Genomic DNA, 23,500 nt, shown 5'->3' with positions numbered 1-23,500 from the left:
TGGAGATGTTGGGGACAACGCCACCTGGGGCACATGGACGTAACGGGGACAAGGACACAAGAATATTTTGGGGACAGGACACGCGGGTGTCCTGGGGACAGGGCTTCATGGGGCTGAAGGGCAGCGTGGGGACACAACCGTGCTGGGCACGTGGGCCACAGGAGGTCCCCAGGAGATCAAGGCCCCGTGGGGCACACGGGCAAAACGGGGACAGGGCCCAGGAGATCAAGACCCCACAAGACACACGGCCATGGCAGAGAGCGGACTTCCCAAAGACCCCAATCCTCAAAGACCCACACCGGGGGAGCACGAAGCCTCGTTTTATTCCTCCTCACCGCCCCCAACCCCACCCCGAGCCCCCCGGGGCCGGCCCTACAACCACTTGTAGACCACCTTGGCGGGCACCGTCTGCACCTCGAGGCGGACGGGGCACTTGTAGAGGTGGGACAGGAGGGTCTCGGCGTAGCCCACCAGGAAGCAGAGCTTGGCGGGGGCCAGGTGTGGCAGCAGCAGCAGGCAGCCCACCAGCGCGTTGGCGCGCCGCTTCAGCACCACCTCGTCGGCCAGGCAGCCGGGGAAGGTGCCGTGGAAGAATTTGCGCAGGAAGACGTCCTCCACCGTCCTCTCCGCCGCCCCCAATTCCCCGTCCAGGTTTCCTACGAGGGAAGAGGGCGACGCGGTCGGACGTCCCGCTCCTCCACCCCCCCCCCCCCGTCTCCAACCCTGTCGCCCAAGGGTGCCGCGGTGACTTACCGGTGTGCAAGGACAGCCAGCCCTTGCGGTGGGCGATGTAGTGGGGCGGGTGCGCCTTCTCGTAGGTGACCGGCTTGTCCCCTTTCCCCACGCGCACCCGCGCCGCCCGCGTCTGCCGGGGGAGGTGGCATCAGAGCGGGGACGGTCCCCGAGGGCCGTGGGGTGGTCCCCAAGGGCCATGGGGTGGTCCCCGAGGGCCGTGGGGACGGGGACGCCGCCGGCGGTGCTTACCTTGAGGCAGGCGGGGGTGGTGTGGAGGTGGCGGGCGGCGGTGAGGACGGGGACGTGGCCGAGGATGGGGACGCCGCGGGGCGCCGCCTGCTGGGGCGGGAGGGGGTGAGGGACACAAGGTGGCCCCGGGGTCCCCCCAGTGTCCTGGGACAGCTCAGGCAGGGTCCCCAGGGCCACCACTACTCGTAGGTGGTGTCCCCGCAGGCTTCTGTGCACGGTGTCCCCTATACCTGGTGTCCCCTGAGCCACCATTCCTGGAGCACCCCGTACACGATGTCCCCATAGGCTCCTGTGCCTGTTGTCCCCTATACCCAGTGTCCCCTATACCTGGTGTCCCCAGAGCACCAAGCGCTCAGTGCCCCATGTGTGTCCCCTGTCCGCTGTCCCTACGCCCCATATCCCTGGTGTCCCCATACCCCTAAATGTCCCCACACCTCATGTCCCCATGTCCCTGGTGTCCCCACACCCCTAAGTGTCCCATACCTGGTGTCTCGAGCCTTAAGTGTCCCCATTCCCAGTGTCCCCATACCTGCTGTCCCTATACCCCATGTCCCCACACCCCTATGTGTCCCCATACCCAGTGTCCCCATGCCCCATGTCCCTGGAACCCTAAGTGTCCCCATGCTTAGTGTCCCTGGTGTCCCCATACCTGGTGTCCCTATGCCCCATGTCCCTGGTGTCCCTGGAACCCTAAGTGTCCCCATTCCCAATGTCCCCATACCTGGTGTCCCTATGCCCCATGTCCCCATGCCCCCACACCCCTACATGTCCCCATACCCCAACGTGTCCCCATGTCCCTGGTGTCCCTGGCACCCTAAGTGTCCCCATGCCCGGTGTCCCTGGTGTCCCCATAACTGGTGTCTCGAGCCCTAAGTGTCCCCATACCCAGTGTCCCCACACCTGGTGTCCCCATACCCGGTGTCCCCAGAGCCCCCAGTGCCCCCATCCCCAGTGTCCCCATGCCCGCTGTCCCCATGCCCCATGTCCCTGGTGTCCCCATACCTGGTGTCTCGAGCCCTAGGTGTCCCCACCCCCATGTCCCCATGCCCCATCCCCGGTGTCCCCCCGAGTGTGTCCCCCCCCCCCCCCCCCGTGCCCCCCTCCCGTCCCCGCCGCGCTCACCCTCAGCGCCAGGGCGGCCGTGGCCGCCGCCATCTTGGAAGGGGGCGGGGCCTGGGGAGGGGGCGGGGCCTGGGGGAGGGGACAGCGCCCCCTGGCGGCCGGGAGGGCACTGGGGGCACTGGGGGTACTGGGGGGTACTGGGGGCACTGGGGGGTACTGGGAGAACTGGGGGTACTGGGGGATACTGGGGGCACTGGGGGGTATTGGGGGTACTGGAGGGTACTGGGAGAACTGGGGGTACTGGGAGCACTGGGGGGTACTGGGAGTACTGGAGGGTACTGCGAGAACTGGGGGTACTGGGTGCACTGGGAGCACTGGGGGGTACTGGGGGTACTGGGGGTACTGGAGGACACTGGGGGTACTGGGGGTTCTGGGGGTACTGGGAGCACTGGGGACACTGAGGGTACTGGCTACTGGGAGCACTGGGGGTGCTGGGAGCTGGGCACATGGAGCACTGGGGGCATTCGGGGCACTGGGAGCACTGAGGGCACTGGGAGAACTGGGAGCACTGGGGGCACTGTGGGTATGGAGAGCATGGGGGATACTGGGAGTACTGAGGGAACTGGGAGCACTGGGGGTACTGGGGACACTGGGGGCACTGGGGAGGTACTGGGAGCACTGCAGACACAGAGCACTGGGAGCTGGGGACACGGAGCACTGGGGGCACTGGGAGCACTGGGAGCTGGGGACACGGAGCACTGGGAGCACTGGGAGCACTGGGAGCTGGGGACACAGAGCACTGGGAGCACTGGGAGCACTGGGAGCTGGGGACACGGAGCACTGCGGGCACTGGGAGCACTGGGAGCTGGGGACATGGAGCACTGAGAGTACTGGGAGCACTGGGAGCTGAGAACACAGAGTACTGGGAGCACTGGGAGCACTGGGAGCTGGGGACACGGAGCACTGGGGGCACTGGGAGCACTGGGAGCTGGGGACATGGAGCACTGAGAGTACTGGGAGCACTGGGAGCTGAGAACACAGAGTACTGGGAGCACTGGGGGCACTGGGAGCACTGGGACCTGGGGACATAGAGCACTGGGAGCACTGGGAGCTGGGGACACAGAGCACTGGGAGCACTGGGGGCACTGGGAGCTGGGGACACAGAGCACTGGGAGCACTGGGAGCACTGGGAGCTGAGAACACGGAGTACTGGGAGCACTGGGAGCACTGGGAGCACTGGGAGCTGAGAACACGGAGTACTGGGAACACTGGGAGCACTGGGAGCTGGGGACACAGAGCACTGGGAGCACTGGGAGCTGAGAACATGGAGTACTGGGAGCACTGGGAGCACTGGGAGCTGGGGACACAGAGCACTGGGAGCACTGGGGGCACTGGGAGCTGGGGACACAGAGCACTGGGAGCACTGGGAGCACTGGGAGCTGGGGACATGGAGCACTGGGAGCACTGGGAGCACTGGGAGCTGGGGACACAGAGCACTGGGAGCACTGGGAGCTGGGGACACAGAGCACTGGGAGCACTGGGAGCACTGGGAGCTGGGGACACAGAGCACTGGGAGCACTGGGAGCACTGGGAGCACTGGGAGCTGGGGACACAGAGCACTGGGGGCACTGGGAGCACTGGGAGCACTGGGAGCTGGGGACACAGAGCACTGGGGGCACTGGGAGCACTGGGAGCACTGGGAGCACTGGGCTGCCCACAGGCCAGGTCCCCCCAGCACCCCGGAAGGCGGGGGGGGGGCCGGGGGGGGCTGAGGTTTGTGCCCGCAGGGGACAGGGACAGGAAGGGGGCGGCCCCCCCCCACCCCCCCCACCCCCCCCGTGCCCCCCTGCCCGTAACCCCCCCGCCCCCCCCCCGCCCCGCGGTGGCTTTGGGCTCCGAGGGGACGTGACTGTGGGCAGCGGGGGGGGGGGGGACACTGCCCCCCCGGCACGTCCCGCGGTGTCCCCTTCCCCCCCCATGTCCCCAACGTCTCCATCACTTCCCCTGCCCCCCCCCCCGCACACCAAAGTGCCCCCCCCTTGTCACCCCAGTGCCCCCAACCCCCCCCATGCCCCCCTGGTGTCCCCTTGTGACCCCCCCCATGTCCCCCGGTGTCCCCTCGCCCCCCCCCCAAATTCCCCCCAGCCTCCCCATCACCGCCCCTCGTCCTCCCCCATCCCCCCCCAGTGCCCCCCAGTCCCTCCATGTCCCCAGAATGTCCCCTTGTCCCCCCCCCCAGTGCCCCCCATGTCCCCTTGCCCCCCCCCCGGCCTCTCCCGGCCCCCCCAATGTCCCCATGCCCCCCCCCATCACCTCCCCTTGCTCCCCCCCATATCCCAAGGTCCCCAAATCGCCCCCCCCATGTCCCCCTTCTCCCACCCCCGGTGCCCCCCAATGTCCCCTCGACCCCCCCAGGCCTCTCCCAGCCCCCCCCCACTGTCCCCTTGTGCCCCCCCATGCCCCAAAGTCCCCAAAGTGTCCCCAAAACGCCCCCCTCTTGTCCCCCCCATGCCCCCCTGCCCTCCCCTTGCCCCCCCCAGTGTCCCCACGCCCCCATGTCCCTTGTGTCCCCCCAGCCCCCCCTGGCCCCCCAAACCCTCCCAGCCCCCCCCTATCCCCACGCCCCCCCCCCCCATGTCCCTCTGGTGACCCCTTGTCCCCCCCCAGCCCCCCCCAGCCCACCAGTGCCACGTCACCCCCCCCTTCCCGGACACCTCCACCCCCCCCCGTGGCTGCTGTGGTTTTGGGGGGGCCCTCCCGGGGGGGGGGGGAGCCCTCCCTGCTCCTTCCGGGGGGGGGACATAAAGCACCCCGGGGCGCGGGGACAGCCAGCCATGGCCCCACTGCTGCTGGCCCTGCTCCCCGCTGTCACCGGTGGGGACTGGGGGGCACTGGGGGGACTGGGGGGGACTTGGGGGGACAAGGGGGGGACAAGGGGACGGGGACATGGGGATGGGGACATGGGGACGGGGGGGGCTGGGGGTATGGAGAGATGGGGATGGGGGGTATGTGGGGGGACAGGGACACAGGGATGGGGAGGGTGGGGGCATGGTGGGGACAGGGACATGGGGACACAGGGGACATGGAGACCAGAGGGATGGGGACATGGGGACGGGGACATGGGGATGGGGACATGGGGACACAGGGGACATGGAGACCAGAGGGATGGGGACATGGGGACAGGGACATGGGGATGGGGACATGGGGACACAGGGGACATGGAGACCAGAGGGATGGGGACATGGGGACGGGGACATGGGGATGGGGACATGGGGACACAGGGGACATGGAGACCAGAGGGATGGGGACATGGGGACAGGGACATGGGGATGGGGACGTGGGGACCAGAGGGATGGAGACATGAGGGACATGGGGACATGGGGACATGGAGACCAGAGGGATGGGGACATGGGGAGGAAGACACAGGGGACAGGGACATGGGGGATGTGGGGACGGGGACATGAGGACACAGGGGACATGGAGACCAGAGGGATGGGGACATGAGGGACACGGTGGGGCTGGGGACTTAGGGGACAGCTGGGGCCAGGGCGCTGGGGACAAGGTGGGGACAGGGGCACGGGGACATAAGGAGTAGGGTGACAGGGACACCGGGGACGTGAGGGGACAGGGAGGGGGGACGGGGACAGCGGGGCTGGGGCTGACGTCCCCGATGTGACCCAGCCCTGGTGCTGGTGGGGGCGGAGAGCCCCCCCTTGGGACACCAGACCCTGCCCGCGGGGGACACCGAGGATGGGCCCTGGCTGCAGCTGGGGGACGAGGACAGCGCGGTGAGGGGACATCGGGACACCGGGGGGGCACTGGGGGGGCACTGGGGGGCACTGGGGGGCACCCAAGGGGCACTGGGGTGGAGACCAAGGGGGGCACCCCCAGGGCACTGGGAGGGCACTGGGAGGGCACTGGGAGGGCACTGGGAGGGCACTGGGAGGGCAGCCAGGGGGTACTGGGGCTCGGCCCCCTCCCGTGGCACCCATGGGTGCTACCTGAGGGCTCGCTGTGCGCAGGGCGGGGGGGGGCAGCTCCCCAGCAGCTGGCGCTGTTGGATCTGCCGGAGCACCGTGAAGTCCCTCGGCAAGGTGGCCCAGGACATCAAGGACAAGGTGAGCGGCCCCGTCCCCGCACGGGGCGTCCCCACGGCCCCTGGGGTCCCCACACCAGGGGTCCCCGTGTCAGCTGTCCCCACGCACGGTGTCCCCACAAGGGGTGACCCCATGCGAGGTGTCCCCATGCAAGGTGATGTCCCCGTGTGAGGTGTCCCCAGACGAGGTGTCCCCGTGCCAAGCGATGTCCCCATGTGGGGTGACCCCCATGCAAAGTGTCCCCATACCAGGTGATGTCCCCATATGAGGTGTCCCCATACAAGGTGCCATCCCCATGCCAGGTGTCCCCTTATGAGGTGTCCCCATGCCAGCCAATGTCCCCATGTGAGGTGTCCCCATACAAGGTGACATCCCTGTGCCATGTGTCCCCATACGAGGTGTCCCCACACCAGGTGCCATCCCCACGCCCCGTGTCCCCATAGGAGCTCCGTCCCTCACCCAAGCCATCCCCACGTGCGGTGTCCCCATACAAAGCCACATCCCCCACCGCTCTCCCCCCTCTCCCCTTCCCCACCCCATATCCCCCCTCCCTGCCCCCCGGTGCCCCCGGTGCTGACGGGGGTCCCTCAGGACAAGGTGACCCGTGTCACCCAACGCGTCTGCGGCCGGCTGGGGCCGCTGAAGTCCCAGTGCCAGCGGCTGCTGCAGCGCTGGGTGACACCCATAGTGGACGCGCTGGCGCACCACGAGGCCCCCGACCACGTCTGCACCCACCTGGGGCTGTGCCGCAAGGGGGTCTGAGCCAGGTGAGCCCCAAACCCGGCCCCAAAGCCGGCCCCAAAGCCGGCCCCGTGCGCCCTGCCCGCCTGGAGGGTCCTCGAGCCCCCCACGAGGGCTCTCGAGTCGAGGGCCGGGGCCGGAGCTTCAAAGCGCTGCCGGGAAGGCGCACCCATGGGTGCTGCCGGGGGGAGGGGGGCATGGGGCGTGGGAACACAGGGGTGTGGGGTGTGGGACATGGGGATAGAGGGACGTGGGGGTGGGGATATGGGATTTGGGGACACAGGGGTGTGGGGGTGTGGGGACATGGCAGGGGATGGGGACATGGGGGGCATGGGATTTGGGGACATTGGGGGTGGGCTTGGGGACATGGGGTGTGGGGGACAGGGTTTGGAGACATGGGGACATGGGGGGGGACATGGGGTGTGGGGACATGGGAGGGCTGGGGGATACAGGAGGGGCGTAAAAACTTGGGGACATGGGGACATGGGAGGTCACGGGGGAACTTGGGGCATGGGGGAGATGGGGATGTGGGGGGGACAGGGGGTGTGGGGACACGGGGACAGGGGGGCTGGGGACATGGGGATAGGGGGGCTGGGGACATGGGGACATGGCAGACAACTCGTGGACACGGAGCCATGGGGACACAGGGACACCATGCGGTGTCTCCCCCTCCCCTTCTCCCCCCAGGCACCAGCTGGCTCCGAGGACCCCCGATGGCACCCGTGTCCCCCTCGTGTCCCCCTCGTGTCCCCAGCGCTGTGACCACCCCGTCCTTCCCAGCACAATAAAGCTTTGTCACCACAGGGGTGGCACCTGCCTGTTCTCTGCGGGGGTGGGATGGGGACACGGGGACCCCGATGGGGACATGGCTATGGGGGGGTGGGGGGGACACCTCCAGGACCCTGTCCCTTGCTGTGAGCGGGGCTGGGGACAGGGACAACGTGTCCCTGTGGCGCTGGCACCGTCCCAGCGGCCACCTCCCGTCCCCACGGGGCTATAAGAGCCCGCGGGGCACGGCCCCAACACCGCCACCATGGCGCTGCCACCGTCCCTGTCCCCGTCCCCGTCCCTGGCGCGGACGCTGCTCCTCGCCCTGCTCTGTGCCACCTCAGGTAGGGACCGTGAGCCCCCCCCCAGGGCTGGGCACCCCCCAACCCCAAATCTGGGTGCCCCCCTAACCCCAAATCTGGGTGTGTTCCCCCTTGGGGACACGGCAGTGGATTGGGGGGGTCCTTCCCCATTATGGGATTTGGGGGTAGGGGGGGTCCCGGCCACCTGGGTCTCCCCCCACACCCAAAGAGCTGTAAGGGGGGAATTTGGGGGGGCTATGGGGGGGGGGGTCCCAGCGCTGGTGCTGACGGTGGCCGCAGGGCTGGGGGGGCCGGCGGAGCGCTGCGGGGTCCCCCCCGACGCCTGGTGCCAGAGCTGGGGGACGGCGCTGCGCTGCGGGGCCCTGGGGCTCTGCGCCCGCCGCGGCTGGGACCCCAGTGCCAAGGTGAGCGCCGCCACCGAGACACGGCCCCACAGCCCCACGGCCCCACGGCCCCACGGCCCCACGGCCCCACAGCCCCACATCTCCACGTCCTATTCCCCATCCACCCCGTCCCCACCCCCTGTGTCCCCCCCACCCCATATCCCATGCCCTATGACCCCGTGTCCCCCATGTTCCCATGTCCCCCTCCCCCTGTGCCCCCTGTGTCCCCGTGCCCCACACCCCATACCCTATGTCCCATGGCCCGCGCCGTGTCCCTCTGTCCCCACATTCCCACGCCCCGTGCCCCTTGTCCCCATGCCCCATATCCACGTTCCCACGCCACATGTTTGTGTGTCCCCCACTCCACCTCCCCATATAATGACGCCCCATGTCCCCACACCCCATTGCCATGTCCCCAAGTCCATTTCTCCATGTCCCCATGTCCCCAAGGTCACTTCCCCATGTCCCCATGCTCCACGCTTATGTCCACAAGTCCACTTTCCCATGTCCCTACCCTCCATACTCTATGTCCCCATATCCCCAAGTCCTTTTTCCCAAGTCCCCACGTCATATGTCCCCAAGTCTGCTTCCCCATGCCCCCATCATCCATGTCATATGTCCCCATGTCCCCAAGTCCATTCCCATGTCCTATACCCCATCCTATATGTCCCAAGTCCTTTTTCCCGTGTCCCCATGCTATATGTCCCCAAGTCCTTCTCCCCAAGTCCCCAACTCCATTTCCCTGTGCCCCCATACCCCACTCCACATGTCCCCATGTCCCCAAGCCCCTTTCCCCGTGCCCTGTACCCCCCGTCCCCGTGCCCCCCATCCCCACACGCCTCCGTCCCGGTGCGGGTGCCCCCCCCTCGCAGGAGGACATGTGCGCCGACTGCCAGGAGGTCGTCACCCTGCTCATCCGCATGGCCAACGAGTCGGCCACCAAGGTGCTGAGGGACACGGGGGGGACACCAAGGGGGGGGGGACACACGAGGTGCGGGTGCCCCCGCAGGTGCCATCGTGGCTGTGGGTGCAGGTGGCCGTGGAGGGATTTCTGCGCCGGGAGTGCACGGCGCTGCCGGTGCCCACCATGGTGACCCCCTGCCAGAACCTGGTGCACGAGTACCTCGCCCTCCTCGTCACCCACCTGGAGGAGCACCTCGTGAGTGGCACCCATGGGTGCTGTGAGGGGCGGGCAGGGGAGCCCGGGGGTGCTGGGGGGGGGACTCGGTGCCGTTTGGGAACACCTTGGGGTGTGGGGTAGGTTGGGGTCACTGTGCCATTTGGGGGATATTTGGGGGTGACGGGGATACTGGGGGCACTGTGCCATTTGGGGACACCTCAGGGTGCTGTGGGGGGATTAGGGACGCCGTACCATTTGGGGACATTATGCCACCTGGGGACAGCTTGGGGTGGGGGGAAGACTGGGGACACTTTGCCACTTAGGGACACTTTGGGGTTCTGGGTATCCTGGGGACCCCATGCCATTTGGGGACATCTCAGGGTGCTGGGAAGATTGGGGACACCGTGACACTTGGGGACACCTTGGGGTGCTGGGGACCCTGTGCCACTGGGGGGCACCTCGGGGTGCCAGGTGCCCCATGCTGGAGAGCAAACCCAGGCGTTGGGGCCCCCCCACCCTGCGCCACCCCATCCCTCCCCGTTGGGGGGGTGCCCTCACCGTGTCCCCCCAGAAGCCCTCGGCCGTCTGCGCCCGGCTGGAGCTGTGCCCGGGGGAGCCCGGGGGGGTCCTGGCCGTGTCCCCCCACCTTGGGGCACCCAGCGCCCGCCTGCAGGTAGGAGCTGCTGGGGGCATCTGTGGGGTGTCTGTAGGGGGGATTTGGGGGCATCCGTATAGGGTTCTATATGGGCATCTGGGGGCATCTATGGGGTATCTGGGGGCATCCATATAGGCTTCTATATGGGCATCTGGGGGCATCTGGGGGCATCTGGGGGCATCTACACAGGGTCTATATGGGCATCTGGGGGCATCTGGGGGCATCTATAGGGTATCTGGGGGCATCTACAGGGGTCTATATGGGCATCTGGGGGCATCTGGGGGCATCTATACAGGGTCTATATGAGCATCTATGGGGGCATCTATGGGGTATCTGGGGGCATCCATATAGGCTTCTATATGGGCTTCTTGGGGGCCATCTAAGTGGACATCTACACAGGTTTCTATATGGGCATCTTGGGGCCATCTACATGGGCTTCTATGGGGTAGCTGAGGGCATCTATATAGCGTTCTATACGGGCATCTTGGGGGCACATATGTGGTCTTCTGTATGGACACCTGTGGGCACCTATATGGGCACCTATATGGGCACCTATATGGGCATCTGTATGGGCATCTGTGGGTATCCACATGGGCTTCTACATGGGCATCTGCACAGGCTTTTATAGGGGCAGCTGTGGGCGCCTATGTGGTCTTTTATAGGGCACCTGTGGGTATCCATATAGGCTTCTATATGGGCACCTACACGGGCATCTGGGGGCATCTGTATGGCCTTCTGTGTGGGGATCTGTGGGCACCCGTCTGGGCTTCTGTCTGGGCACAACTCCCACCCCGTCCCCAGGGCCAGGACCTCCCGATGCCGCTGCCGCTGTGCTGGCTGTGCCGCAACTTCATCGGCCGCCTCGAGGCCTCCATCCCCAAGGTGCCGGGGGGGCGGGTGGGACGCTAACGGGGGGGGGGGTGCCGAAGCCGGGGTGACCCCCAAATGACGGGGACGGCGCCCGCAGGAGGCGGCGGCGGCGGCGGTGTCGCGGTTGTGCCGGGTGCTGCCGGTGGCGGTGGCGGGCACGTGCCAGTGCCTGGCCGAGCGCTACACGGTGCTGGTGCTGGAGGCGGTGCTGGGGCGCCTGGGCCCCCGCCTGCTGTGCCGCCTGCTCCTCGCCTGCCACCCCGAGGACGACGGTTGTGCCCCCCTGGCACCGCCGCGGCCCCCCGGGGACCAGGAGGATGCGGCGCTGCGTGCGGGGCACGAGGTGAGGGCAGGGGTTGGGGTGGGGGTGAAGGGCTGGGGGGTGAGCCCAGGGTGTGGTGGGGCACCCAAGGGTGGCACAGCACCCGGTGAGGTGATCGTGGGTGGCACGGCACCAGGGGACGTGCCGGGGACACCAAGGGTCAGCGTGGGCCCAAGGGACGCGTTGCAAGGTGTCACGGTGCCAAGGGACATGCCAGGAACCCAAAAGATATCATGGCCCCAGGGATGCACCCCAGGGTGTCACAGTCCCAAGGGACATGCCAGGAACCCAAAAGGTTGTCATGGCCCCAGGGGACACATCCCATGGTTTCATAATCCCAAGGGACACACCCCAGGGTGTCACCACCCCACAGGACATGCCAGGAACCCAGAAAGTTGTCATGGCCCCAAGGGACACATCCCAGGGCGTCACCACCCCAAGGAACACACCCCAGGGTGTCACAGCCCCAGGGGACACTCCAGGAGCATTAAGGGGACTTCACGGCCCCAGGGGACACACCCCAGGGTGCCTCAGGCCAACGTCCCGGTGCCACAGCCCCAGAAGGTGCCCCAGCTCCAAGGGCGGTGGCACTGTCCCCAAGGGGGACACCACGGGGCACGCCAGGACCCCTCCAAACGTGTCACCTCCACAAGGGCTGTCCCCATCCCTGCTGCCACCCATGTCCCCTCCTTGCAGGACCCGGAGCTGTCCCCAAAGCCAGGACCCTGCGCCCTGGGCCCGGCCTATTGGTGCTCCAGCCCCGAGGCCGCCCGGAGCTGCAAGGTGAGTAGGGGCAGGGTGACAAGGGACACGGAGGGACACAGAGGGGACACGCAGCCCCCAACGTGCCCCCCGTGCTCCCCGCCAGGCCCTGCGGTACTGCCAGGACCACGCCGGGCTGTAGGGGGACAGGAGGAGCCTGCAGCGTGCCCGGCCCCGCAGCGACCCCAAATAAAGCTTGGATGCTAGCACCCCCAGCACCCCGCTCGCCTCCGTCTGGTTTTGGGGCCACCTGGGGTTCTTTTTTCTTTGAAGCGGGGGCGGGCGGGTTCTCACACCTCCCCCGGCCACCTCAAAGCTGTGAAAACCACGAGGCACCTCTTGCGGCGAAACTGGGGCAACAGAGAGCGGAAAAAGGTTTTTTTAAAAAAATACAAGTGGAGTCCTTTAATGGGCGGCCCCGCGGGGCTCAGGCGCCTTGCTGGTTGGTCTCGTCCTCCTCGCGCCGCTTCCAGATCTGAGGGGGGAGGAAAAACAGGGGGGTGAGCAACGTGTGGGGGGGGATTTTGGGGTGGGAGAGGTGTCCCCGTGTCCCCTCACCTGGATGTAGGCCTCGGACAGCGTGATCATCTGCGGCAGGATGTCGGTGACCTGCAGGTCCTGCAGCTCGTACCACTTCCCGGTGCCCTGCGAGGGGACACGAGGGGACGGCGGTGATGCCGGGGGGCTCCTTTCTGTGTGTCCCCCCCCGCCCCGTGGAGGGCCACTCACGTGGTGCAGCACGTGGATGCGGTAGGAGCCCTCGGAGGGTTTCCCGTCGTGCACGATGTTGGCGATGAGGTCGTAGGTGGTGTTGGTGTGCACCGCCTGCACCTCCTCCGACAGGTACTCCCGCAGGTCCACGTTGCTGTGGGGACGCACTGTGGGCACCCACGCCACCCCAAAACCCCCCCCAGGGATCCCCGCCCGCACCCCGGTTTGAAAAGGGGAGGCTGGGGCACTGGGGAAGATCCCGAAGGCACCCCAAAAGTGAGCACCTCGCTCTGCAAAGCCCAGGTTTAGGCAGCAGGGGAGATCCCAAAGGCACCCCAAAAACCTCAGCATCCTGGTTTGCAAAGCCCAAGTTCAGGCAGCAGGGGAGATCCCAAATGATCCCAAAAATGCACACAGCCTGCTTTGCAAAGGATGGGTTCAGGCACTGGGGGAGATCCCAAAAGCACCCCAAAAACCTGAGCACCCCACTTTGCAAAGGACAGGTTTGAGCACCAGGGGAGATCCCAAAGGCACCCCCAAAACACACACACAGCTTTGCAAAGCCTGAATTTAGGCACCAGGGGAGATCCCAAATGTACCCTAAAAATGTGTGCACCTCGCTTTGCAAAGGACGGGTTTGGGCACGAGGGGAGATCCCGAAAGCACCCCAAAAACCTGCACACCCCAGCTTGCCAAGGACAGGTTCAGGCACCGGGGGAGACCCTTTTGAGGCCTTGGGGCACCCCAAAACCCCCGGGGGGCACTCACGTGATGGGGAAGTTGACGATGGTGGGGTTCTTCTCCACGAAGAAGTTGTTCTTGGTGAAGCGCTTGATGCAGAAGATGAGGTAGGGCGGCAGCCTGGTGAGCTGGAAGCGCTTGAGGAAGTTCTCCTTGTAGGTCTTGTACTCCTTCTCGGTGGCGCCGTTGAATTTGGCCAGGATGCTGAAGAGGGGCACCTGGGGGATGATGAGCTGCTCCTTCTCGTCCTTGTAGAGCGGCGCCGTGGGCAGGTCCAGCGTCAGGTACATGAAGGTGGACTCCACCATCGTCTCCTGGTACTCGGCGTTCTGCAGCAGCTGCGCCTTCTCCTCGGCCGGCTGCGGGACCGGGCTTGGGGATCAGCACGGGGCTGGGAGGGGGGGGGTGGGAAGCCCCCTCCCAAGCTGTGGAAGCCCCCCCAAGCCCCAGGGGACACTCACCAGGTCGGGGTGAGGCAGCTTTTTGGTGAAGATGCGCATGGAGCCTTGGAAAACGTCGGTGACGATGGCTGCGGGCACGGAACGGGGACGTTGGGGGCCAACCCCAGCTTAAAAAGGGGGTGGCGAGCACCACCCGTGGCCGTGACCCCCCCTGGGGGGATGCCACCCCCCCAAAAAACCCCCCTCTCACTTTTCTTCTTCTTCTTGGTGCCGCCCAGGGCCGAGTGCAGCGCGTTGAGGAACCAGGAGAGGAAATCAACCCCATCCCCTGCAAGGCAGGGGGCGAAATCAGAGCCGTGCCCGCGGCGGCGGCGCCTCCCCGCCGCCCCCCGCGCCGCCCCGCACCCTGCTTGGTGATCTGGAAGTTCTTCTTGCTGCACAGCACCACGGCCTGCAGCATCTCGTGGGGCGAGACGTGCGCCTTGAAGTTGCGGGGGTTCCACAGCTTCCTCATCAGCTCCCCGAAGCGCTGCACCAGCAGGAACATGATGTCCCCCGGCGGGCGCTTGATGCTCTTGTAGTTGTCCTCCTCCAGGAAGTAATTCCGCAGCGGGGGGACGTTGGACAGAGCCTGGGGGCGGGAACAGGGTTGGACACAGCCCCCTTAAGGTTTTTTTTTCCTTTTTTTGGGGCGTGCAGCCCCAAAAACCCCAAGCCGGGGGCCGTACCTGCAGCACGGCGTTGGCGTAGTCGTTGGCCTTGATGTTGTTGAGCCCCACGATGCCGGGCAGGTAGGTGGTGCCGTCGTAGGCGCGCGACAGCTTGGCCTGCTTGTCCAGGTTGGAGATGTGCTGCGCCGTGAAGGTGGGCTTCAGCACGTACTGCGGGGACGGGGAGGGGGAAACGGCCTCAGCGGGGGGCTCCCGGGGGCAGCCCCGGGGCCGGGAGGGTGTTGGGGGGCCGCGGGGGGGCCGCACCGTGATGTCCTCGAGCGAGGAGTCGATGATCTCGTAGTTGTCGGGCAGGCAGTAGAACTTGAGGGTGTGCAGGTTGAGGAAGACGTGGTGGCTGAGCTGCACGCTGTGGATGTAGGCGTGGGACTTCAGCCCCCGGCCTGGCAGAGAGAGGGAGGAAAGCGTCGGGGGGGGGGGCAGGAGGGGAAGGGAAAGGGCTTGGGGTGCCCCAAAAAACCCCAAAACCAGAGGGAAAAGGGACAGGAGGGATGAGTGAAGAGCTCAGAGCACCCCAAAAAGCCCCGAAACTGCAGGGGTGAGGAATAGGAGGGATGGGAAAAGGACTCGGGGTGCCCCCAAAACCTCAGGAGCAGGGACAGGAGGGATGGGGAAAGAGCTCAGGATGCCCCAAAACTGCAGGGGTAAGGAATGGGAGGGACTGAGAAAAGGCTCAAGGCACCCCAAAAAGCCCCAAGACCACAAAGAAAAGGGACAGGAGTGACGGGGAAACGGCTTGGGCTGCCCCCAAAACCTCGGGAGCAGGGACCAGAGGGATAGGGAAAGGGCTGGGGGCACCCCAAAACCATGAGAACAGGGGCAGGAGGGATGGAGAAAGGGCTTGGGGAGCCCTAAAAAAAAAAAAAAAAAAAAAAAAAAAGAAAAACAGGAAAAAGGGACAGGAAGGATGGGGAAAGGGCTCAAAAAAGAACTGCGGGGGGGTGGGACACTGCCCCCGGTGCTCACCCTGGAAGTACTTCCCGCAGACCAGGCAGGCGTAGACGTTGATGTGTGACAGGGAGATGGAGCACAGCTTCTCAAAGTCGAAGTCCAGCACGCTCCTGGGGGGGCAGAGCCGTGGGGTGGCTGCGGAACCCCCCCCGGTGTGCCCGGTGCCCCCTCCCGGTGCCCGTTCCCCCCCCCGTCCCCTCCTCACTTGTTGATGGTGTCCAGGTAGGGGCAGTGGCGGCTGCGCTGGTCCTCGGGGTCGAAGCGGCCATAGCGCACTGCGGGGCACCGGGCTCGTTAGCGAGGGGCTCGTTAACGAGGGGGTGGCGGGAAACGGTGCCCGGGGTGGTGCCAACCCCCCCCCGGTGCCCCCCGATCCCATCCTGGTACCCCCCGATCCCAACGTGGTGCCCCCAAATTGAGCCCTGGGGCCCCCCAATCCCCCCCCGGTGCCCCCCGGTTCCCGGTGTCCCCGGATCCAGCCCCGATGTCCCCCAGATCCCACCCCAATGCCCACCCCCGTTCCCGGTGCCCCCCCAGATCCCTCCCCGGTACCCCCCAGACCCCTCCCGGTGCCCTCTCGGTGCTCCCCGGTTCCCGGTGCCCCCCCCGATCCAGCCCCGGTGCCCCCCGGCTCCCACCCCAACGTCCCCCGGTTCCCGGTGCCCCCCCAGCCCCCCCCCGTTCCCCCCCTCGCCCACCGGCGGGCTCCGGCTCGGGGTCCGACTCCCCCTCGGGCTCCCTCTCGCGTTTCACCCTCACGGGCCCGCTCCCGGCCGCAGCCGCGGGCCCGGCCCAGGCCCCGCCGCCTCCCCCCGGCTCCTTCTTGATGCGCGCGGGGCCCCCCGCCAGGCCCAGGCCCAGCCCCGGCCCGGAGCCGCCGCCGCCGCTCTCCGCCGCCTCCCGCTTGTCCCGGCCCCGCTCCGCCTCCCGCCGGCCCCGGCCCCGCTCCCCCTCCCCCTCCCGGCGGCTCCGCGCCGAGCCCCGCGCCGAGCCCGAGCCGGAGCCGCCCCCGCCCCCCCCCCCGCTCCCTGTCCCGGTCCCGCTCCCGGTCCCGCTTCCCGCGGCTGGACATGGCCGCGCACTGCGCATGCGCCGCGGCGCCACCGCGCAAGCGCGGCGAGAGGCGGGGCTTCGTTTTGCCCACTGCGCACGCGCAACGCCCTGCCCGGTTCTGCCCCCCCTCTCCCCGCGCATGCGCGTTGGCGCGCCCCCGCGGCGGCCGGCGGGGATTTTAAAGGGGCCGCGGCCCCGGTACCGGCGGCGCCTCCCGCAGCTCCCGGCGCCGCTTCATGGAGGCGGCCGCGGGGTGGCGCTGCCGCCGGCCGGGCGGGAGGCTCGATATGAGCCACGGCTTCGTGCGGCACATCCGCCGCAACCAGCTCGCCAGGTACCGGCACCGCCCACCCCGCCCCCCTCAACCGGATCCCCCCCCCTGCGGCCCCGGGACCCCGATGCCACCGGCTGGGCCCCCCCCGGAGCCCCAATAACCCCCCGATACCGCCCCGGTACCCCAATACCGCCCCCGGTACCCTCCCGGGACACCCCCCGGTACCCCAATGACCCCCCCGGTGTCCCGGGACCCCCCCGTGTCTCCCCCGGTGCCCCAATTCCCCCCCTCGGTGTCCCAATACCCCCCCGGTACCATCCCGTACCCTCCCGGTACCCCAAATACCCCCCCGGTACCCCCCTGGTTCCCTCCGCAGCTCCCATGCCCCCCCCGGTACCCCAGTAACCCCCCCAGTAATCCCCCCGGTGCCCCAACACCCTCCCGGTGCCCGCCCCCGGTACCCCAATACCCCCCCCGTACCCCCCGGGTACCCCCCCGGTGCTCCCGTGCCCCCCCCCCGGTACCCTAACACCCCCCCGGTACCCTCCCGTACCCCCCGGTGCCCCCCCCGGTACCGGTGGGTGCTGAGGTGCCGCTGCCCCAGGGACGCCTACGAGCGCTCGGTGCGGCAGGCGCGGGGGCGGGCGAGGGGGCGGCACACCGCGACCCCCCCCCCGGCCCCGCCGCCCCGACCAGCCGGTGTACCGGCCCCGGCGGCCCGGTGAGAGGGGGGGGGGGCACCCAAGGGTGGGCACCCAAAAAAGGGGAGGGGGCAGGGGGCTTTGGGGGGGGGCTGGGGGGCACCCATGGGTGGGCACGGGCGGGGGCACCCAATAATGGGGGGGGTCCAAGGGGCTTGGGGGGGGCTGGATCTCCGGTAAGCTGGGGGGGCACCCAAGGGTGGGCACAGGCATGGGGGGCACCCAAGGGGGGGGTTAGGGGAGGGGTGGGAGGGGTCCCTGGTGAGTGTGGGGGGGCACCCAGTAATTGGGGGGGTGTGGGGGGGTCCCCAGGTGGGTGTGGGGTGCGGGGGGGGCACCCCCAGTGAGCTGGGGGGCACCCAGGGGTGGGTGTGGGGGGCACCCAGTAATGGGGGGGTCCCTAGGGTGGGCACCCAAGGGTGGGCTGGGGTGGGGGGGGGCACCCCCAGAGACCTGGGGGGGCACCTAGGGGTGGGGGGGGGGGCACCCAGGGGTGGTGACAGTGCTGGGGGGGAGGGGGACACAGGGGAGGGGGGGGGGGCACCACCCTCGGTGACCCCCTCCCCCCCACCCCGGGGTGGCCCGCAGGGGGGGGGGGGCGCCTCCGGTGAGGGGTCCCCGCCCCCCCCCGCGGCTCCCCCCCCCCCGGAGCCCCGCGGCCCCCGGCTCTTCTGCCTGGACTTCGAGGGGGACGACGGGCACGTCACCAGCGTCATCGTGCACCAGGTGAGGACACGGGGGGGGGGGGGGACACGGGGACACACGGGGACACCCCCCCGGGGATTTTGTGTCCCCCCCCCCCAGCCCCGCGGTGACCCCGGGTGCCGCAGGGGGACAGCGCCGAGGAGGTGACGCGCCGGGTGTGCGCCCGCAGCCCCCTGGAGCCCCCCCTGCGGCGCGCCCTGTGCCAGCGGGTGCAGGACGAGCTCAGCAAGCGCGGGGGGGCGCGGTGACACCCCCGGGGGGACAACGGGGACGACAGTGGGGACAACGGGACGGCTGCTGGCACCCCCCCGGTCCTCATTGTTGGAGGGGGGGGCAGTAAACAGGATCGAGGCCCCCCCCGTGCGTGGCTGTGTCTGGGGAAACTGAGGCACGGGGAGGGGGGGTGCTACCGTGTCGCTGTCACCCCCCCCCGAGTGTCACCGGGTCCCCGAGGTCCCCGTCCCCTCTCCATCGTGCCACCAGGGCCGTGTCCCCAAATTAGGGGGGGACAGGACAGGATCGCCCCCCACCCCCAGCCGTAGGTCGCGCTGTGTTGTTATTGTAGGGTCTCCTCCAGGTGGGCTGTGATGGTTTATTGTGGTAGGGGCTCCCCCAATCAGGCCCTGCAGGGTTGTTATTGTAGGGTCTCCTGGGGGTGAGGCAGGGATGTTTGTTATTGTAGGGTCTCCTGGGGGTGAGACGCGGCCATTTGTTATTGTAGGGTCTCCCTGGAGCAAGTCCTGCTGGTGTATTATTGTAGGGTCTTCTTGGAGCATGCCGTGCTGGTTTGTTATTGTAGGGTCTCCCTGGAGCAAGTCCTGCTGGTGTATTATTGTAGGGTCTTCTTGGAGCATGCCGTGCTGGTTTGTTATTGTAGGGTCTCCCTGCAGCGGATCCCACAGGCCTGTTATTGTAGGGTCTCCCCACATCAGGCCCCGCAGGTTTGTTATTGATGGGTCACCCTGGCGCAAGGCACGATGGTTTGTTATTGTAGGGTCTCCCAACAACGAGTCCTGGTGGGTTGTTGTCACCGGACCTTCATAAAGCAGATCCTGCAGCCTTATTTATTGTAGGGTCTCCCAGAGAGGGTCCTGCTGGTTTGTTATTGTAGGGTGTCCCCGGAGCAGCTCCTGGTAGTTTGTTATTGTAGGGTCTCCCAGTGCTTGTTGCGCTGGCTTATTTTTATAGGGTCTCCCCAGGCAGGTCCTGATGTTTGTTTATTGTAGGGTCATCCCGGAGCAGCTCCTGGTGGTTTGTTATTGTAGGGTCTCACAGAGGGGGTTCCTGCTGGCTTGTTACTGTAGGGTCTCCCCAAGCAGCTCCTGGTGGTGTGTTACTGTAGTGTCTCCCAGTATTTGTTGTGATAGCTTATTTTTGTAGGGTCTCCCCAAGCAGCTCCTAGTGGTTTGTTATTGTAGGGTCTCCCAGAACTCGCAGTACTGGCTTATTTATTGTAGGGTCTCCCGGAGCAGATCTGGCTGGTTTGTTTTTGTAGGGTCTCCCATCACTCATAGTGATGTCTTATTTACTGTAGGGTCTCCCGGAGCAGGTCCAGGTGCTTTGTTATTGTAGGGTCTCCCATCACTGTCTTATTTACCGTAGGGTCTCCCGGAGCATCTCCAGGCGCTTTGTTATTGTAGGGTCTCCCAGCACTCACCACAACGCCTTACTGACCGCCGGGTCCCCGGGGGCCGTGTCAGGGCGGGGTGGGGGGGCTGCCGGTGGCCAGGGGGGCCGGGCCGGGGCCGGGGGGCGCGGGGGAGCCGCGGGGGGCGAGCCCCAGCCCCAGGGCGATGGCCACCAGCAGCAGCAGCCCCACGGCCACCGCCCCCCCCAGCACCAGCTGCCACCGCCGGTGCCCCGCGCGCTGCTTCTGGGCCACCGCCCGCGTGCTGCGTGTGAACGTCTCGCCCTGAGGGGGGGGGCGGCGAGATTATGGGGGGGGCAGTGAGATTATGGGGGACGAGGTGAGGTTATGGGGGTGGGCAGCGAGATTATCTGTCCATACTGTCCCTATAATGTCCCCCCCCCCAAGGCCATGACCCCCCCAGGATCCATGTCCCTGTACTGTCCCCACCGTGTCCCCCCAGAGCCATAGGTCCCCATGCACCCCCCCCCCAGGGCCACCCCCTGGGCTGTGTCCCCATATTTTCCCCCAAGGGCCATGCCTCCCCCCTCCCCCCCCCCCCCCGGGCCACATGTCCCCATAGTGTCCCCATAACATCCATAATGCCCCTCCAGGCCATATGTCCCCACAGTGTCCCCCAAGTGCCACCCCCCCCAGGCTGTAATCCCCCCCCTGTGCTCCCCAAGTGCCACATCCCCAGAGGCCATATGTCCCTATAGTGTCCCCTTTAGGCTGGATGTCCCCATAGTGTCCCCATAACATCTCCCCAGGCCATATGTCCCCATAGTGTCCCCTTTAGGCTGTATATCCCCATAGTGTCCCCATAACGTCCCCCCAAATGCCGTGTCCCCCCCCCAGCCACGTGTCCCCCCAGTGCCACATCCCCCTGGGCTGTAAATCCCCCTTGTGCTCCCCAGGTGCCACATCCCCACAGGCGCTATGTCCCCATAGTGTCCCCATAATGTCCCCTCAGGATATATGTCCCCATAGTGTCTCCCTAGGCTGCATGTCCCCACAGTGTCCCTATAACGTCCCTCCAAATGCTGTGCCTCCCCCCCAAGCCATATGTCCCCATAAGTCCCTCCAAGTGCCCTGTCCCCCCAGGCCATATGTCCCCATAGTGTCCCCTTTAGGCTGGATGTCCCCATAGTGTCCCTATAACGTCCCCACAGGCCATATGTCCCCATAGTGTCCCCATAATGTCCCCTCAGGATATATGTCCCCACAGTGTCCCCATAAATCCCTCCAAATGCCCTGTCCCCCCTGGGCCATGTGTCCCCACAGTGTCCCCCAAGTGCCACCCCCCCCAGGCTGTAATCCCCCCCCTGTGCTCCCCAAGTGCCACATCCCCCCAGGCCATATGTCCCTATAGTGTCCCCTTTAGGCTGGATGTCCCCACAGTGTCCCCATAACACCCCCCAAACGCCGTGTCCCCCCCAGCCATGTGTCCCCGTGTCCCCGTGTCCCCGTGCCCACCATGGCCCGCAGCTCCTGCGCGCGGCTGTCCAGGTCGCTGAGGCGCCCCTCGCGCTCCAGCGCCTTGGCGAAGTTTTGCTTCATCAGCTCCGTCACCTCCTCTGCCTCGCGCTGGCACTGCGCCAGCCCCGCCTGCGGGACCCCCAGGGTCACCGGGGGGGGGGGTTGGGGACACGGGGACCTTGGGGACCCTGCGGTCGTGGGGGCCTTGGGGATCTTGGGGATGTGGGAACCGTGGGGATGCGGGGACCTCAGGGACACAGGGACCTTGGGGACGTGGAGACCTTGGGGATATGAGGACCTCGGGGGCACGGGGATCTTGGGGACGCGGGGACTATGGGGATCTTGGGGACACAGGGACCTTGGGGACATGGGGACCATGGGGACACAGGGACCTCAGGGACCTTGGGGACATGGTGACCTTGGGGACATGGAGACCTTTGGGATATGAGGACCTCAGGGACATGGGGACCTTGGGGACACAGGGGTCTCAGGGATGCGGGGACCTTGGGGACATGGAGATCTTGGGGACTGGGGGACCGTGGAGACCTTGGGGATCTTGGGGACAGGGCCTATGGGGACCTCAGGGACATGGGGACCTTGGTGTCATGGGGACCCTGGAGATACCGAGACCTTGGGGGTCTTGGGAGATGTGGGCACCTTGGGGACATGGGGACCTTGAGGACATGGGGACCTTGGGGACATGAGGACCCTGGGGATGGGGTATGTGGGGACAAGGAGAGGGGAGGACATGGGGACACGGGGGCCGTTGGGTCAGGAGGGTCACGAGGGACATGGGGACGTGGGGACCAAGGGGATGGGGCATGTGGGACACTGGGATGGAGGACACGGGGACTGTGGGGACACAGGGACCACAGGGACTGGGGGACACGGGGAACATGGGATGGGACCCATGGGAACAGTGGGGACAGGACATGGGGTGGGGACAGGGCACAAGGGGACCATGGGGACATTGGGACTGCGGGGACAGGGCACATGGGAACAGGGATGGGACACAGGGACCGTGGGGATGAGGGGACAGGGAAACGGGGGGACAAGACCCACGGGGACAGGGGGACACCGGGACGGGAACCATGGGGAACACGGGGACCCTATGAAGTGGGAATGGGGCACACGGGGATGGGGGGACGTGGGGAGCGGGGGGACACGGGGACCATGGGGGGGCATGGGGACACTGGGGGGGCATGGGGACACAAGACCCGTGGGAACAGGGGACAGGAAACGGGGACAGGGGACTGGGGGCACGGGGACAGGGCACAGGGGGATCGGGGGACACGGGGACCCCAGGAAACGGGGAAGGGGCGCGTGGGGACACGGGGACACGGCCTATGGGGGCGCGGGGACAGATCCGGCCCCCCCCCGGCTCCCACCCCCCCGGGAACCGAAAGCGAAAGCGGCGGCGGCGCTCACCATGCTCCGGGCGGCACCGGGACGGGGACGGGGACAGGGACAGGGACAGGGACAGGACCGGCACCGGCCGGGGACAGGGACCGGGACAGGACCGGGACCGGAGCAGCCGCGCCCGTCCCGGCCCCCAGCCCCGCCCCCCGTGGGGGCGCCCCCGGACACCCGTGACCCCCCCGTGGGGCCGCTCCCACGAGCCGTGTCCCCGCCCCCCCCCCCCGTGTCCCCGTAACCCCACGGCTGTGGGTCCGCCCCCCCCAACCCCATAAGTAGGCGGCCCGCCCGGGACCCCCCCGGCCCCGTAAGTTTGGGTCTCCCCCCCCCCCCGGGACCTCCCCTCAAGCCCTGGGTTCCCCCCAGAGCCCCCCCAAAGTGTCAGCCCCCCCCCCAGGAGACCCCAAAGGGTGGCGTCCTCCCAGAACCCCCCCCCAAAAGCATGGGTCCCACCCAGGACCCCCCCAAGCCATGGGTCCCCCCAGGACCCCCCCAAAGTGTGGGGTCCCCCCCGAACCCTCCCAAGCCCTGGGTCCCACCAAGACCCCCCCAAAGTGTGGGATCCCTCCAGCACTGTCCCCAAACCCATGGGTCCCCCAAGACCCCCCCAAGCCCTGTGTCCT

The 23,500-nt window shown here is 67.4% G+C and overlaps 5 protein-coding genes across 5 annotated transcripts; 2 read left to right on the top strand and 3 right to left on the bottom strand.

Annotated features, from left to right (window-relative positions):
* Positions 1–337: 337 nt before the first annotated feature.
* Positions 338–2,164, bottom strand: MRPS24 (mitochondrial ribosomal protein S24). Its single transcript, XM_084302237.1, has 4 exons — positions 2,107–2,164; positions 985–1,071; positions 754–865; positions 338–656 (listed from the first exon to the last, which is right to left on the bottom strand). Exons 1-4 carry the CDS (start codon positions 2,137–2,139, stop codon positions 373–375), a joined length of 516 nt encoding a protein of 171 aa, XP_084158363.1. The 5' UTR covers positions 2,140–2,164; the 3' UTR covers positions 338–372.
* A 5,753-nt stretch (positions 2,165–7,917) lies between these two features.
* On the top strand, positions 7,918–12,229 carry SFTPB (surfactant protein B; the record flags this gene model as incomplete). Its single annotated transcript, XM_084302335.1, has 9 exons — positions 7,918–7,996; positions 8,255–8,379; positions 9,234–9,302; positions 9,392–9,517; positions 10,050–10,151; positions 10,935–11,015; positions 11,101–11,346; positions 12,022–12,108; positions 12,194–12,229. 9 exons carry the CDS (start codon positions 7,918–7,920, stop codon positions 12,227–12,229), a joined length of 951 nt encoding a protein of 316 aa, XP_084158461.1.
* Positions 12,230–12,439: 210 nt separating this feature from the next.
* Positions 12,440–16,694, bottom strand: USP39 (ubiquitin specific peptidase 39; the record flags this gene model as incomplete). Its single annotated transcript, XM_084302189.1, is given in 13 exon segments — positions 12,440–12,562; positions 12,646–12,732; positions 12,817–12,952; positions 13,567–13,898; positions 14,001–14,068; positions 14,191–14,268; positions 14,346–14,571; positions 14,669–14,821; positions 14,918–15,054; positions 15,638–15,732; positions 15,828–15,897; positions 16,321–16,657; positions 16,659–16,694. Coding segments are annotated over 13 exon segments (1,803 nt in total). The 3' UTR covers positions 12,440–12,514.
* Positions 16,695–16,813: 119 nt separating this feature from the next.
* LOC311219225 (UPF0561 protein C2orf68 homolog) lies at positions 16,814–18,663 on the top strand. The gene is given in 5 exon segments (XM_084302282.1): positions 16,814–17,009; positions 17,554–17,617; positions 17,619–17,696; positions 18,239–18,376; positions 18,481–18,663. Coding segments are annotated over 5 exon segments (501 nt in total). The 5' UTR covers positions 16,814–16,911; the 3' UTR covers positions 18,604–18,663.
* A 264-nt stretch (positions 18,664–18,927) lies between these two features.
* Positions 18,928–23,047, bottom strand: VAMP5 (vesicle associated membrane protein 5). The gene is made up of 3 exons (XM_084302407.1): positions 22,890–23,047; positions 21,459–21,590; positions 18,928–20,267 (listed from the first exon to the last, which is right to left on the bottom strand). Exons 1-3 carry the CDS (start codon positions 22,890–22,892, stop codon positions 20,052–20,054), a joined length of 351 nt encoding a protein of 116 aa, XP_084158533.1. The 5' UTR covers positions 22,893–23,047; the 3' UTR covers positions 18,928–20,051.
* Positions 23,048–23,500: the final 453 nt, after the last annotated feature.

Source organism: Netta rufina (assembly GCF_964035555.1).
Source record: "Netta rufina genome assembly, chromosome: 27".
In the NCBI taxonomy this organism is placed as follows: domain Eukaryota; kingdom Metazoa; phylum Chordata; class Aves; order Anseriformes; family Anatidae; genus Netta; species Netta rufina.
This window is presented reverse-complemented; position numbering and strand designations above follow the sequence as displayed.